The sequence below is a fragment of the Lottia gigantea genome (assembly GCF_000327385.1).
Source record: "Lottia gigantea unplaced genomic scaffold LOTGIsca_35, whole genome shotgun sequence".
Taxonomy (NCBI): Eukaryota; Metazoa; Mollusca; class Gastropoda; family Lottiidae; genus Lottia; species Lottia gigantea.
In genome coordinates, this window is record NW_008709190.1 from 84,858 (window position 1) to 100,878 (window position 16,021).

The 16,021-nt window shown below is 32.9% G+C and overlaps 3 protein-coding genes across 3 annotated transcripts; 1 reads left to right on the forward strand and 2 right to left on the reverse strand.

Moving 5' to 3' along the window:
• Window positions 1–1,636: 1,636 nt before the first annotated feature.
• On the reverse strand, window positions 1,637–2,449 carry LOTGIDRAFT_162603 (hypothetical protein; the record flags this gene model as incomplete). The annotated part of the gene is made up of 1 exon (XM_009058619.1): window positions 1,637–2,449. One exon carries the CDS (start codon window positions 2,447–2,449, stop codon window positions 1,637–1,639), a length of 813 nt encoding a protein of 270 aa, XP_009056867.1.
• Window positions 2,450–6,311: 3,862 nt separating this feature from the next.
• Window positions 6,312–7,667, forward strand: LOTGIDRAFT_162604 (hypothetical protein; the record flags this gene model as incomplete). The annotated part of the gene is made up of 2 exons (XM_009058620.1): window positions 6,312–6,630; window positions 6,976–7,667. 2 exons carry the CDS (start codon window positions 6,312–6,314, stop codon window positions 7,665–7,667), a joined length of 1,011 nt encoding a protein of 336 aa, XP_009056868.1.
• A 2,884-nt stretch (window positions 7,668–10,551) lies between these two features.
• LOTGIDRAFT_162605 (hypothetical protein) lies at window positions 10,552–11,115 on the reverse strand (the record flags this gene model as incomplete). Its single annotated transcript, XM_009058621.1, has 1 exon — window positions 10,552–11,115. One exon carries the CDS (start codon window positions 11,113–11,115, stop codon window positions 10,552–10,554), a length of 564 nt encoding a protein of 187 aa, XP_009056869.1.
• Window positions 11,116–16,021: the final 4,906 nt, after the last annotated feature.

A 16,021-nucleotide genomic window follows, 5' to 3' on the forward strand; every position in this document is an offset into this window, starting at 1 on the left:
TCTTTCAGGTAGGCGCGATGTTGGCATGCTAGAGGTAGTAAGAAATGATCAATGTATTCTGACACTGCATATGACTCACTACCACAGTCAGATATAATCGGGCGGCCTTTAGGGATTTTATTCGAGATAAACCACTCCTTGGTTGGATTCTTATGGATTTTAGGTAAAGTGTACAAATGTCTCTCGCGACAATCAGGTTTGGCAGACAGATAGTCATATTGTTTCTGTTTGAGATAACTAGTTTTGATTAAATCGGCAAGAATATTATTAATCATGTTAGCAGTTTCTTTGAAAATTGGTTTCGGTAAAATGGCATAATGTTTAGGATTATTCAGTTGATTCTCTGCTTCTGAAACGTAATCCTCCCTATTCAGAATGACACAACATGAACCTTTGTCACTCTTTTTAATAACAATGCTATCGTCTTTCTTAAGTAAGTTTAACGCTTCACGTTCCACTCGTGTGAGATTAGGTTTTTCGTGTGTTATGGAAAGGTTCACTGTTAGGCTATTCATACTCGCAAATGCTTTCAATATTTCAGGATGGATGGCGGCCTGAGGGGGTGTCCACGTGGATTTAGGAATAAACATTGTACTAGCACCACGTGGGGGTGGTTTCGAAAAAAATATGTGCAGCTAAGATTTCGTTGAAATCGTTCAATGGATGGTCGGAGATAATTCAAGTTAGCTATCTTTGGTGTGGGAATAAATTTAAGTCCACGGTCTAAGATTGAATGCTGAAGGGGTGTGAGAATTTTGTGGCTCAAGTTAACTACAGTTTGGCCTAGCGGTGGCCTCTCAGTATTTTTATCCCCAGTAATTAGTTTAAAGACTTACTCGATGCTTGAAGCTGGTGTATCCAAAACAAATAGATGCTGTTTGCTGTTTCTGGAGACCAATGAAGATTATCAACTGGTTCGAATTCTTCTTTGTAGGGTGGTAAGATTGTTGCGCTGTTGATACTGGACTCCATCATCATGTTGTTGAGAGTGCTGAGGTTCTGTTGTGCTTTCTTCGAGATTTTATTTGAAATGGGTATACATGTGAAGAGGATCTTGGAGTTTGGGAAGGTTTTGTTGGCTGTGGCGATTAATTTCTGGGCTTGGTTAAAGGAGGTCTTTGGTAGCTGATCACGGTTGTTGAGGCCTACATGAAGAATAATGGTAGTAGGTTTGGGATCATGGTCGTATGATTCCAGGAATGACTGTATGTGATGGATTTGGGCACCGGGGTAAGAATGCATTTCGGTGTCTGAACTGGTTTTGGTAATTCGATTCAGGTTAGATGATCCAATTATTAAGGTAGATTTCTTTAGAGCAGGTAGCTTCCATGATGATTTGTCCTTGGTTTGGTGATAATACGGTTTGGTAGCGGATATAATGGTTGTCGACGGTGTGATTGGTACTGGTTTGGTAGTTGTTAGAATTGTAGCATTGGGAACGGACTGGGATCTGGTTCGAGGGGGGGAAGGTCTGGATACACGTCTTGACTTGGATGGAGACTGAGGGGTGGTTTGCTGGTCCAAAAACGCACAGAAGGAAGAAAGGTTGGCGGATCCTGGATCACGTGGTGAAGATTCAGATGGTGTGGAAGGGGAAGACGAGTCTGAAAGTGAAAAGAGAAGGGGTGTGCCCTCTCTACGAGAGCGTTTTCCTGTCTGCTGGACTAGGAGTAGGTGAACTTCGGGCTCGTTTAGGGGTTTGGTTCGGCAGCGTGGTGGCTCTAGATGGTGCAGGTGTAGTGTCCATTTCAGTTGGTAGAGATATGGTTACTCTGGTTTTTGTTTCGTTGATTGTTTGGTAGAATTTGGAGATTACAGCTTGAGTGAGACGTTTCCCATAGGAGCGACGGGCCCAGGACAGGGCATGAGAAACGATGCGGTCGACGGCAGGTGATGATAAAGACTTGGTACGAATGGTGGTCAGCTTCTCTTGAAGTGTGGTTTGGTAATGGTCGATCAGGACCTGCGTAACCTTACAGTGCCATGTCTGATTGAGGGATCTAATATTCGCGTCGACAGCTGATGTTTTCATTGCTGAACGGATAAAACTATCCAACTCAGAGACTTTGTGTTTGAAGGTAAACGCTGGTTGGCCTTGCTGTTGAAGGGTAAGGATTGCCAAATGATGGAGGCACTGCAAAACTTGGAAGAACACCTTCACAAAGGGTTCTTCCTCCTTATGAGTGGGGACTGGTTGGCGTCGGTGGGCTGGTAGTCGTTTCTGTTGTTGGTCAGGTCGATGGTTACCTCTTGATTGGTAGGCTGTGTTGTAGGTAGGTCGGCGATGGGGTGGGATATAGCTGGATGGGTTGGTTGGTGGTCGGCGATTGGTAGGTGGTAGAGGTCGATGGAAGACAGGGCCGTTGTAGGGTACGTGATATTGGTTTGGTTGACGATTAGTGTTTCTATGTCTGGCTTCTTGCCAGTGGTTGTTGTAGTTGGGGAGCATAATGAAAATAACTTGGGGTTAGAAGGGAATGTACAGCGGATGTAACAGGAGGAAATTGTATATGCTAGCGTGAAAATGTTGGGATCAAATTATGCAAATAAGTCAAACTGGGCTTGGGGATATATAAAGTAAGATGAAAGTTATGATGAAAAATGCAAAAATATATATTTAGGTGATAAATAACGCTAACAATGATGTGAAAAATTATAACAGGTAAAACAAAAACTTACGCAATTGACACGAACCGGTTTTCGAAATATTATCCTTTTTCAAGTGTCGAGGAATGTTTATGAAATGAGATTGAATTTGCGATTTATATAGTAGTCAGTTAATACAGGTTTTTGATTTTCTAAAAATTATTGAGTGAATCATGTCATATCTTTGATCAGTTGAGGATTAGGATTATTTTTGATTTCTTAATTAGTTGAGTCATATCTTTGATCAATTGAGGATTATAGAAATATTGGATTAGATTTTGATTATATCTGAGTAATAATTCAGGAGGATTAGATTATCTCAGAGTACAATTTACATAAATGAAAAACATAAATAATCAGAAATCAAGAATACAAAGATATAAAATAAATAAACATGAGAAATATTTGATAAAATAAGCGGGATTAGTGAATTGTAAATTGATTAGAACTAACTTTGAATTTTGATTATACCCGAGTAGTAATTTAAATGGATGGATTATCTCGGAGTATAATTTACACGAAAGAAAAACATAAATGATGGCAATTAAATTTACTTGGTTAGATTAAAAGATTAATGCAAATTTTGTTGAAGAAAGTTTGTTATATGCACGAGAAACAAATGTCAAAATCCTAACATATACAATATATACAGAAAAAATAAAATATATAAATATATATAAGATGAAATAAAATATACCAAAGTCAAAATAAATTGTCTGATCTGGCCTGGCACGGACAGTATTAGATTTCGGGGAAGGGAGGGTTTGATTCTCCCAAATGTACAGGCCTAGGGTGGAGCAGACACTTTATTTAGAAATTAGGATTAAGGGTCTTGATTTGGGGTTTTCTTCTGTTCTTATTCTGACCTGAAATTAGAAAAAATAACTCGCCCGATGGGCGAGAAGTATAGTATCTGTTATGTACTGATTGTTTCTAGTTTACTATGAACAATATTATCATTTAAGTTCTTATTTTTTGAATATGCAACTATCATTTTCTGCTTATAGACATGGGGGAATTTCTCTTGAAGGCTCTTATAGTGGGCATGAACTATTTTGCTTGCTCGATTGCTGGTTGTATTAAACGGGACAACAAAGGGTGCTATGCCTACATTATGATGAATATTTAGCCCTATAGGTCTTGCTGTATTCAATGTCTCAATCCAATGGGCCTCCCTAGATTGACGGAATTTGGTAGTTTCATCTTCTTATAGACATAGCGATGCTTCTATTACTGACAATATTGATAAATCAAAAGATTATGAATTGAAAAAATATGGATTTACAGCAAATATAAGAGTATATTCTCCAGATTTAACCTCCCCCTATGAAATATTTGATTCTTAATTTTTTTTTTCCCGGAAAAAATTGTAATTGAAATTATTTTTCCATTGTAGGTAAAAGTTGAATCAATATTCTTCATACAAAACTTATATTCATCTAGTCAATTCACCCTCGTAAAGTTCTTCAGTTTATCAATGGTACAAAAAATGTAGAAACTAAAGAATTATAAATTAACGACGAAAACAACAAGGCTAATCACTTATATAAAATTAAAACGAGTGGAAAATATATAGATAGGTTTAGAATGTTAATCATACCAGATAATGAAGAAGGTGAACTTTCATTGAGTGATTTTGATATGATATTGGAGATGGAAACTTCACCATCAGCTATGACTTTTTACGAACGACAGACTTTGAATACGTAAAACTATATTTTGTAAATAATAGTTTTTTTTACATGAAGACGGAACTTTCTCTTCAGATAATTTATTTACCTCAGTCGATATTCATAAAAGTCAACAAGGTAAACAATTTATAATATTTTCATCAATAATTGAACGTAATGATGGAACAGAGGTTGGAGGTATATATACCTGTAGATGTATAATAACAATCATTAACGAAAAAGCAAAATTTTCAGTTCATCTGAATAAGTTTAATGATTCGAAAGAACAAATATCCTTAGTAAGTGTAAAAGTTTTTATTATTAAACCTGAAATAATTATAACAGATAATGAAAAAATAAAGAATGCACAACTTATTGTAGATGTTAAACACTTTCCATCTTTTGCTTTATCAGAAATTCATTTAATTTAATTACTTAAAAATGGAATTAGAAAGCAGACAAAACTACATGATAGAAAAACAAAATGAACTAAAAGACAAACTAAAACACTTTAACAAATGCAGAAAAACATGGAGCACAGTTCTAACAGTAGGGATGACGGTGGCAACAGCCGTAACCGGTGGATTAATGCTTCCAATAATTGTCCCAACTGTATTAGCCGCGTTCACTGCCGTTCAAACTTCATCTTGTGGATTGATTACTTTAGGTTTTACATCAAAACAGAAATCTCATTATAAAAAGAAAACAGAAATTTTAAATACATATCTTAATAAATTATTCATTTTTTTCGAAAGATCCAAGGAAGATAAGAACATAGCCATTGAAGAATTAGAAAAATTCAATGAAATTTTAGATAAATTTGATGTAGAGATATCATCAATAAAAGTTAAAAATTCCTAGTTAAAAATAGTTGCTTAATAATATGAATAAAATTGAAATTTTAGACGATGAAACATTCATATCAAATGAACTTTTTTTCAATATTATTAACCTTATCACTGATGAATTTACAACATTTAAAGGGCAAATTGAATTAGATGGAGAGATTATTCAAGATGGAGAACACAAACAAAACATGCCATTTGTAGGCTTTAATGCCAAAACTTTTCACAATTTCTTCGCAACTGTGGATGTAAAATCGGATGGTATTTCTCAGGAAAAATCATTTTACGTAGAAACAATTTCAAAGAAATAAAAAGATCAAAAAAGGGTAGTGGTCTACTCAAAAAGATAAATTAATAAAGAAGCGGTATAAATTGTTATATACCAAGCGATGGATACTGCTTTGTAAAGTGCGTAAATTATGTTTTGAACGAAGACTACACAAAAGAATTTCAAGATTTCATCAACAGTTTTTCAAAATCAAACAGAAAAGGAGTTATGACAACTGCTAGAATCTGTGAATTCAATAAGAAATTTAATACTTATTTTCAAATTTATATGCCCAAACATAGACATTTTCAACCAAAGAAAGTATCCGAAGAATTAGATTGGGTATTTTACTTACATAAATCACATTTCTGTCTCATTAGAAGAAATAACAAAACCTTAGGCATTAAAGAAATAGAAGATAATTACGATGAAAACGTATGGAGAACTTGTAAAGATGATAATGCGGTAACAAATGTTTTTCCAACAATTCATGATGATTGTTTATACGCATGATATTGCAAAACCTATAAAGCCATTCCTTATGCTTGCACGTTAATTAATTTAGAAAAACTAAGAAAAATGTTAGACAGAATAAAACATAACTTTCCAGATTTAAATCCCACTGATAGTGTACCATTTTATAATAAATTAATGAATATAGTAGAAATATTTGTGGGTAAAGATTGCATCATCAAATGTTACAACGTTTAGGAAAATAGATCAAAAAAGATTAACATTAATTTCTCATAACGGTAGTGGTTTTGATAATTGGATCGTGCTTAAAAATGCGAAAAAACTAACGCAATGTCCACTAGTAACAGCTAGAGGCATTCTGTCTCTACCTTTAACTAATTTATTCACCGATGAATACTTACAGAAAAAATGGAAAAGACAAAAACAAATAACTCTAATTATTTGCAAAATATTAATTTCATATGTTCCTATCAACATGAAAAATCTAGTTTGGCGGCATGGGGAAATTCATCTAATCTACCATTGAATTTGAGAAAGATCACTGATATCAATATTGCAAAATACATCGAAGATAACTGGGAATCTTTAAGACACGAATGGGAACCTTACGCTAAAAGAGATACGTTATGTCTTGGAGCTTGTTTGATAAAATATAACAAAGTTATGAAAGAAGTTGTATTCCAGAATATTTCCAATAATCTAACGGCTCCTTCTTTATCTTTAAAGGGTTGGTATTATTTGTATCATTACAATAAAGAAATGGTTGAAGAAGAATGGTATGAAAGTACTAGAATGGTTCCGAAACACACCGAAAAAGAAAACGTAGAAAAGTTTACTCACATACACACCCTTTTATAAGATATTTTATCAGACAATCCATTAAAGGAGGAAGAGTTTCGGCAAATCGAAAATCATTTGAAACGAATAAAATGGATGAAATTTGTAATGTATTGAAGAGTTTAGTGAAACACCAAGTGATATTATGATTGATTTATTTAAAGAATATAGTAAAAGTAAAAAAGATAAAACAGAAGTTAATTCAAAACTTCAAAAAATTAACTGTACTACACAGCGAATATCCAAGTGGAAAGTGCTAGAAAATGTTTACCTGAGGAAGAAGAAGAATTTGTCAAGCTCTTTAATGAGCAGAAATTCATACCTAGAACGGCTATTTTAAAAGTCTGGTTTAAATATCCTACCAATATGTTCTTCCAACCCATACCAGCTAAAGATAAAATTACTTTTACGAACAAAGAAGGTAATAAGGAAACTGGCACTAAAATCAGGTTCAGAAATGGTTTCTGTTCAGAACTTTTAACATCGGTCGATATTCAAGAACTAGTTAAAGCCGGTGGACGAATTATTGGAATATTAGATGGTATAGTATACGAAGAAAATTTTAAAACTCCACCATATAGAGATTATATTTTAATTTTGAGAGATCTAAGAAATAAATATAAACGAGAAGGTAATATCGTAGGTAGTAATTGTATGAAATTATCAGGTAATTCTATTCAGAAGGATATAACTACATCGAGACATTTATGGAGTGAAGCAAGTTTAAAAGCCAACTTCGATTCACACGTCAAAAACTATCCTAAAGTAAATGAGACTCAACATATCGTTCAGATAAATGAAGAAGAAAAAGAATTTGACTGTATACCTCCTAAATCTACACGACTAACACCTAGTCATTTGGGGTCATTCGTATTATCTCACAGTAAAAAAATAATGAATAATTTTATTCACGTAATAGATTTATAAGCCGGAAATATACTATACAGATATTGATAGTTTATACATTTCGTCTAGCAATTGGGATAAATTAAATGAAGCTGGGTTGGTGTCCGAAAATGATTATTGTAATGGAAAGAATGATTACGGTGATGGTGGAATTATATATGGTTTATATTTAGCGCCAAAAGTTAAATATAATATTATTAACTACTGACGGTATTCTAAAAGAAAAGAAAACGTTTAAGGGTTACTCTAATGATAAGATAGCTGTGAAGATTATATTCGATTAGCTAGTGGACATGACGTGACGAATGAATTTAAGAAACCATGGGAAAAAAGTTTCACCAATGGAGTAGTTATTCCAAAGGATGATGATAAACAAAAGAAAGTTTTTAAAAGTTATCTAAATCTCGTTAAGATAAAGGCACCGGACAGCGAAAGAAGCATGTATCCTAAAAGTGATAAAGATGACTTGAGTTTGGATGAAAACTACAAATTTGATGATTTCGATTACCTTACTATTCAAGAAGAGAATGAAGAGTGTTTAATTCAATTTTTTTGTTTTAAATGAAATTGAATAACAATTTCCTCGTTACCAAAATCTATAAACCTATTTTTACCATCTTTGATTTCCAGATTTATATCTTTAATCATAAAGGAATTAAGTGGTAAATATGTCGTTTGAAACGGTTTCTCTATAATTCTATAGCCTATCAGTACAGTGAATGTTGGAAGACTGTAAATAATCTGACGTTTGTATTTATTAAAAAATCCACCGTTTATCAAATTGCAATGTATATTTATCACATCGATATCATTCTCGATATTAGCTTTGTGTGGTGCTAAAGTGGATTGCGTGAATATTTGTTTATCAAATCCTAGTTACGCATTCAATGAATTTTCTACGTTGAAATCAACTTGACTATTATTTCTTTATGTCAATTTTATTTTGTTCAGATTCAAATTACCTTTGAATTCAATATTGTTTTTACCATTTGCACTTCCTCCGTTTTCAGATAGGTATTCATTAATGGCTACGTATTCGTAGCTTCCTGGTAGTAAACGTATGGTTTTGAATGTAACTCAGTAGGACGTAAAACTCCATTCAATTCAATTCAATTGAATGTAACTCCATTATCTATTGATATTTTTATTTGGTTATATTTATCGTTGATATTTCTAATGGAATTGTAAACAGAGAAATACTTTAATTCCAATTCATATTCTTGATTGCGATCGAGTTCGTACTCATAATCTAGAGACAATTTAATGTCTGATTTATTTGAGGTGATAACGAATAGTTGTTCTTTATTTGACATTTTTAATCACGCTTTTATAATCATTTTTATCTATAATACCTTTCTCTAGGAGTCTTTTTAGTATACAATTTACTTCATTATATTGTCTGTTTGATCGATGTCCTTCCTTCATTGCCGCTAATATTATTTGTAATCTATTAAGTAGTTCTTTATTGTCGGATAAAAACGTTATACCTTGTCCAGATACCATATCTTCGAATTCGTCTAATTCTTGTCCAGATACAATATTTTCGAATTCGCCTATTTCTTGTATGATTGGTGGATAATCTTCTGCATAATCACCTACCTCCTCTTCATCTTGCTCAATAACTTTTGTTATATATATATATCAACTTCTTTCAATCTTTTTGTTTCGGGTCCTGACTTTCTAATTGCATTTTGAGTATGCAACTAAATCCTTATAATCGCCAATGCCAACATCCTCGCCATTCATTAAATCTATCAATCCTTTTGTTAATGTGTATATAAAATCTTTTGTATCGATTTTGAATTGTGGTGAATTTGGACTAAATCTTATTCTAAAACCATTAACCAATAACCCCACATCATCAACGATTGGTGAAATGCTCTTTGGTAAAACTGGGTTAGGGTTTGAAAAATAATGTTTTATATCATCTAATGTCCTAATTATAATACCACCATATTCAATCGGTTTGGGGTGATGAGGGGTGGATTTATATTCTAAAGCTAATTTCTTTTTAATATCCTCTTGAGATTTTAATATTGGTTGAAATAGAGTTTGTAGATTTTCTGTTAATCTAAGTTGTTGTAATTTATTTATTCTTAGCTCTGATATATTCTCTATTTCTTTTTAAAATATTATTCCAATTATCCATTTTAAAAAAAAAATATAATTAACATATGTCGATCATAACTCTTTCACCCGCAGGTTTTCTAGTAGTTACAAATACATATCCATGATCATCTGGATTTCTCCATTGAGCTTTTCAAACCTTTTTAAATGTATCTCTATCCATTCCGTGATTTATCGACTGAATGATTTGAGATAAATCTTTATCGTTTAATTCAAAAAATAAAAAACAATTTGCATTTTTTCTAATGAACAAAGAATCCATCCCGTAAAAAGATTGGGATTGGTATATGCAGTGACAGTTGTGATTTCTTCCTTTCGTGAAGAATTCTTGTTGAACAGCTTGATTTCTTTGCGCTACGCAGTCGTCAAACAATATTAAGTTCTTTTGATTGCTATCAATATTAAACAAGTCTAGATCATTAACATTTTTCGTAAGAAAAAACTTTTATATCCGTTGGATTCTTTGATTTAATGAAGTTATCTATGATATCTATTTCCACCTCTTCTTCGTTTTCTTCGTAATATTGAAATATGTCTTGAACATCTTTCTTTGGTTGATATTCTAAAGCTTTGAAGAATTGATAATACGATTGTTCTGGTGTAGATATACAAAGAATCGAAATCTAAAGGGTTTGGTGTTGTCAACATGTTAAAAGTGAGATGAGATTTCCCAGAACCGGAACTACCGCATATACACATGAGCATTGGGTTATTAGGAAATATTTCTGAACGATTAAATTTTTTGCCCATTTTTTATTATTTTATTTTATTCCAAAAATCACTCCTTCTTTTTATACTTTGAAAGAAATAATCCTTCTCCAGTGTGTATATTTTTAAAAAATAGCCCATTACCCTTATGTTTAACTTTGACTTCTCCTGTGTCAATACTATCTACTAATTTATTTAATCCTTGTTTAACAGTTTTCTTGGTTTCTTCCCCAAATCTTTTTCCAAATTCTTTTATTGTGCCTATCATATTTCCCACTCCCGAACCTTTGGCTTCCTTTTCCATTATTAAATTATGTCTGCGTTCTTCAGCGGCTTTAGCATCAGCTGCTTTCTTTGCGTTGGCAGATTTGACTGCGGCAGATATTCCACCAGTTGCTGCACCCGCCGCTGCAATACCATCAAATATTAAAGGTAGTAGGAAATGTAAAAATCCATCTTCTTTTGCGTTCGCGTCAATTCTTTCTAAGTCTATATCGTCTCTGACTTTACAATATTTGTATTTATCAATAAGGTTTTTAGTTATGCTGATTTTTTTACCATTGAAAGTTATTACAGTTGGGTAAGCTGTTTCAATAGCTTCTATTATTTTCATAACTAAAGTTTCTACTTTCATTTTTAAGAGTATATTTTTTACTCAATTCTTATCATTCTTCTATCTGCTATTTTAATTAAATGTTTTGCTTCTTCCAATAATAAACAATACCCGGTCACATCTCCTTGTGTTTTTTCAATATGAATATTTATGTTCACTCCTGTTTTGAAAAGATCTTCTTGGTGAGCTGATAGATCAAAACAGAAGATTGGATGATTAAGTGCAAAATCTACATATTCAAACTGAGGTGGATTTCCAAACAATTCACACATGTTTTTATGGTTTCTATACAATTCATTATAATCCTTTGTGGTTGGATTAATTGTTAAAGGTTGGTTAGGATAATTATTAATTGTTATTAATTATTAATATTAATTGTTTAATCTTACTTGAACATTATGGATTATAGGATCTTGAGTTTGGTTCGTTGCTACTGTAAAGATATTATTTTTATTCGTCTGAGAGTCTGGTAAGTTCTTGAAACCAACCATTAAATATCTTGCTGGTTTAATAGTTTTCGGGCAAGGGAGGGTTTGATTCTTCCAAATGTACAGGCCTAGGGTGGAGCAGACACTTTATTTAGAAATTAGGATTAATGGTCTTGATATTGGGTTTTTTTCTGTTCTTATTCTGATCTGAAATTAGAAAAAATAAGGATAGTATCTGTTATGTATTGATTGTTTTTAGTTTACTATGAACAATATTATCATTTAAGTTCTTATTTTTTGAATATGCAACTATCATTTTCTGCTTATAGACATGGGGGAATTTCTCTTGAAGGCTCTTATAGTGGGTATGAACTATCTTAGTTGCTCGATTGCTGGTTGTATTAAACGGGACAACAAAGGCCTACATTATGATGAATATTTAGTCCTATAGGTCTTGCTGTATTCAATGTCTCAATCTAATGGGCTTCCCTAGATTGACGGAATTTGGTAGTTTCATCTTCGGGCACGTCAATTTCTATACGCTCAATTGGGATTAAGGTGAGATCGTCTATTGAATGGTCGTCGAGGTTGAAATGATTAGAAACAGGCTTGTCTTTCTTTAATTTGATGTCTGACCTATGAGCATTAAAGCGAGTTCGTAAATTATTCTTATTCTCCTACATATTGTTTGGGACATTTCTTGCATGAAATTAAATATATTACATTCGAATGTCCACATGTTATATGTTCCTGGATCGAGTACCTTTTATTCGTAGAGTTGCTTACAAAATAATGAGTTTCTGATATAAAGGGACATGTTTTGCATCTACTGGACAAACATGGAGCACTTCTTAAACCTGGAGGTACTTCGGCTTAAAGTCTGTTTTTAGCTGCTATCTGTGCTAAGGTTGAATTTTTTATGTTTCGTAAAAATCGTTTAGAGTACCCACGCTCTTTCAGTTTTGAGAAAACAATCGTACAGGCTTGGTTGAAATCAGAAGATTTTGTACAAATTCGATGAAATCGTAAAACTTGTGCAGGTGTTGATGAGTATCAGTTTCTTTGAAATACACTTTAATATCCAGTTTATTTGTTTCTGCTATGGAATCTCCCTTAAAGACTGTGGTATCGAGAAAGTCTATGCTTTTATCACTCACGTTTGCTGTTAGTTTGATAGAAGGATGGTGGTTGTTGAGTATTTAAAAGAATTCCCAAAACTGTTCGATAGAATAGGTCCAAACCATAAAAATGTCATCCAAAAAGCGTCCGTAAAAAAGTGGGTCAAATGGACAGAGGGTCAATACCCCACGTTCCCACTCTGCCATGAAAAGGTTTGCGTACGAAGGGGCGAATCGTTTGCCCATTGCTGTCCCTGAAGTTTGTAAATATGTATTACCATTAAATGTGAAATCGTTTCGACTAAGACAAATCTCTAAAAGCTGTAGAATTGCATCCTCGGGTCTGTTTGGATCTGGGTTTCTATTAAAAGCTTTACGAACTGTCGTTAGACCAGTAGTGTTATCGATATTGGTATACATAGAAGAAACGTCGATAGAAATTAAAACAGCATTAGAAGGAACTCGAAGATTTTTTATTTTATTGACAAAATCGGTTGTGTCTTTAAGGTAGGCGCGATGTTGACATGCTAGAGGTAGTAAGAAATGATCAATGTATTCTGTCACTGCATATGACTCACTACCACAGTCGGATATAATCGGCGGATTTATTCGAGATAGACCACTCCTTGGTTGGATTCTTATGGATTTTAGGCAAAGTGTGCAAATGTCTCTCGCGACAATCAGGTTTGGCAGACAGATAGTCATATTGTTTCTGTTTGAGATAACTAGTTTTGACTAGTTTTGACTAAATCGGCAAGAATATTGTTAATCATGTTAGCAGTTTCTTTGAAAATTGGTTTCGGTAAAATGGCATAATGTTTACGATTATTCAGTTGATTCTCTGCCTCTGAAACGTAATGGTCGCACACGAAACTTGGTGTGAGTGTTTGTAATCACCCAAGGATGAACCCGATTGAAAATCAGACGAATCGAAAAATATTTACTATGAGTTATTGCCCATGTTCTTGAATTGTTTGTGGACACGATAGAGAGCTGGTTTCTTGATGGATTTTGACGAAACTTGGTGTGAGTGTTTGTATTCACCAAAGGATGAACCCTCTTGAAAATCAGCGAAATTGAATAATATTGCCACAATGATAACTGTCTTAACACAAAGAATTGCCACTTGCTGTCACTCAAAAGATTAAATTCTATATAGATTAATGAAACTTGACATGTTAAATTAAACCCACTTGAATAAAAAAGCTGTTAACAAAACCCATGAAATATGAAAATTTCACTCTCAGAAACATTCATTTACTTGTATACCTCTTGTCAACCTCCCGGACAAATTAGCTGTCATTACAAATGTGGGAATATTACGATGGCATCGCTATTTTTATATATGAAATGTGGAATGTATATTGTTGTCACTGTCCGTCCACAATGTTATAAACACTCTAGAAGGCACAGTTCATCACTGATGTTGACAAAACTTGAAATTGTTTATCTCCCACTGATGAAACCTATTGAAAGTCCGAACAATCAAGGAATACTTGATATCAGTTATTACCCATTTGTTTGTTGAAACGCATTTAATTTTTAGCTTGTAAACATCGACAAAGTCACAATTCTTGGTGGATTTTGTCAAAGTTGTTTATTAATCGAACGTTATTGTCCATGTTCCTTGATATGGGTTTAATTTGAAGTTCGTAAACATTTTGGAAGGCACAATTCTTGACAAAGCTTGGTGAAATTGTTTATTAGTACTCAAAGATGGACCCTATCGAAAATTCAACAAAATCGTAAAAGGAATATCAGTCCTTGTTATATTGAATTTAACCATGATTATTTCATTTTGAGCCATGAAACCATGAAGTGTATTAATTGAGTTATTTGAATTTTATATATTGAGCCATGAAGTGTATTTATTGAGTTATTTGAATTTTATAAATTGAGCCATGAAGTGTATTTATTGAGTTATTTGAATTTTTTTTTTTTTTTTTTTTTTTTTTTGAGCCATGAAGTGTATTTATTGAGTTAAATGCAGTTTTTGATATTTAGACATATATGTATTAATTGAGTTAATTGCAGTATTTATACGCCCACATTGTAATGTGGTCGTATATTGCTATCGCCCCTGTCTGCGGTCGTCTGTTCACAATTAACTTGTGAGCACTATAGTATGGAGGTCAATTTGTGCCATTAATCCATGCTCTATCGATTTGTCTAATACACTGATTCAAAGACAAATGTAAAATATCTTATTACCTACTACTTATAATTCAAACAATGATGATTGAAATATAAAATCGACATTTTCCGTCCGGCCGTTCTTCAGTCCGTCTACAATTGCACGTAATCACAGAGTGTTTACAAGCTAAAAAATATAACGCGTTTTCAAGAACAGGGGTAATAACTCACATTAATCATAATGATAATGATAAGGATAATAAGCATTTACACCACGTTTTGTCAAAATCCATTAAGAATAGTGCCTTCAAGAGTGTTTACGAGCTAAAAAATTGAATGAGTGTTCAAGAACAAGGGCAATAATTCATACTTAACATTTTTCCATTTGTCTTATATTCAAGGTTCATCCTTGAGTGATAATAAGCAATTACACAAAGTTTTGTTAAAATCTATCAATAATTGTGACTTTTAGAATATTTACAAGCATTCAGCAAGAACAACTATTATGGATATACTACTCCTTTACTTTAATATTATATCCATAATAGTTGTTCTTGCTGAATGTTCTACCTACTTCTAAATGTCATTTAAAGATTATATTTACAAGCAATTGTGGACGGACCGACGAACGTTCGGCCGGAAAATGTCGAACATGCATGGCACCATTATTAAGCTTCAGAACTAATCAGGGCATTTATAAGGCTCTTCGGTGACATTCGCCAATATGATTTAAGGCGAAACAGAACATAAAATTTTTTGAAAACTTAATTTATTTCCTTGTGGGCCACCATATTGTTTAAAAAAAAAATGACGTAGCAATGCTGAATATTCAAAAGGGTCGCGACTTTAGTAATTTGCATAAAAGATAATTCATTTGAGATAAAACAGAAGACATAATACACAAAAGAAGTTACACATATCATTTTACTACATTTTCCACTTTACAAATAACACTTTACAGTTGAAAATATACTTCTGGTATTTATCAAATATTATTTAATTGATTTAATGTACTTTTTAGTTAAGTTACATATTATGAATATAAACATTTGATTTTAGCATTTCAATCATTAAGTTGTTTGAATTGTAAGTAGTAGGTAATAAGATATCATAGACAAATCGGTGCAGCATGGATTAATGGCGCAAATTGACCTCCATACTATAGAGGCCACAGTTGCATATTTACAAATATTTTAGTAAATTGTGGCAAAGTACTATTGTGTCTGAAATTTGTATTGAGTCTAGTAG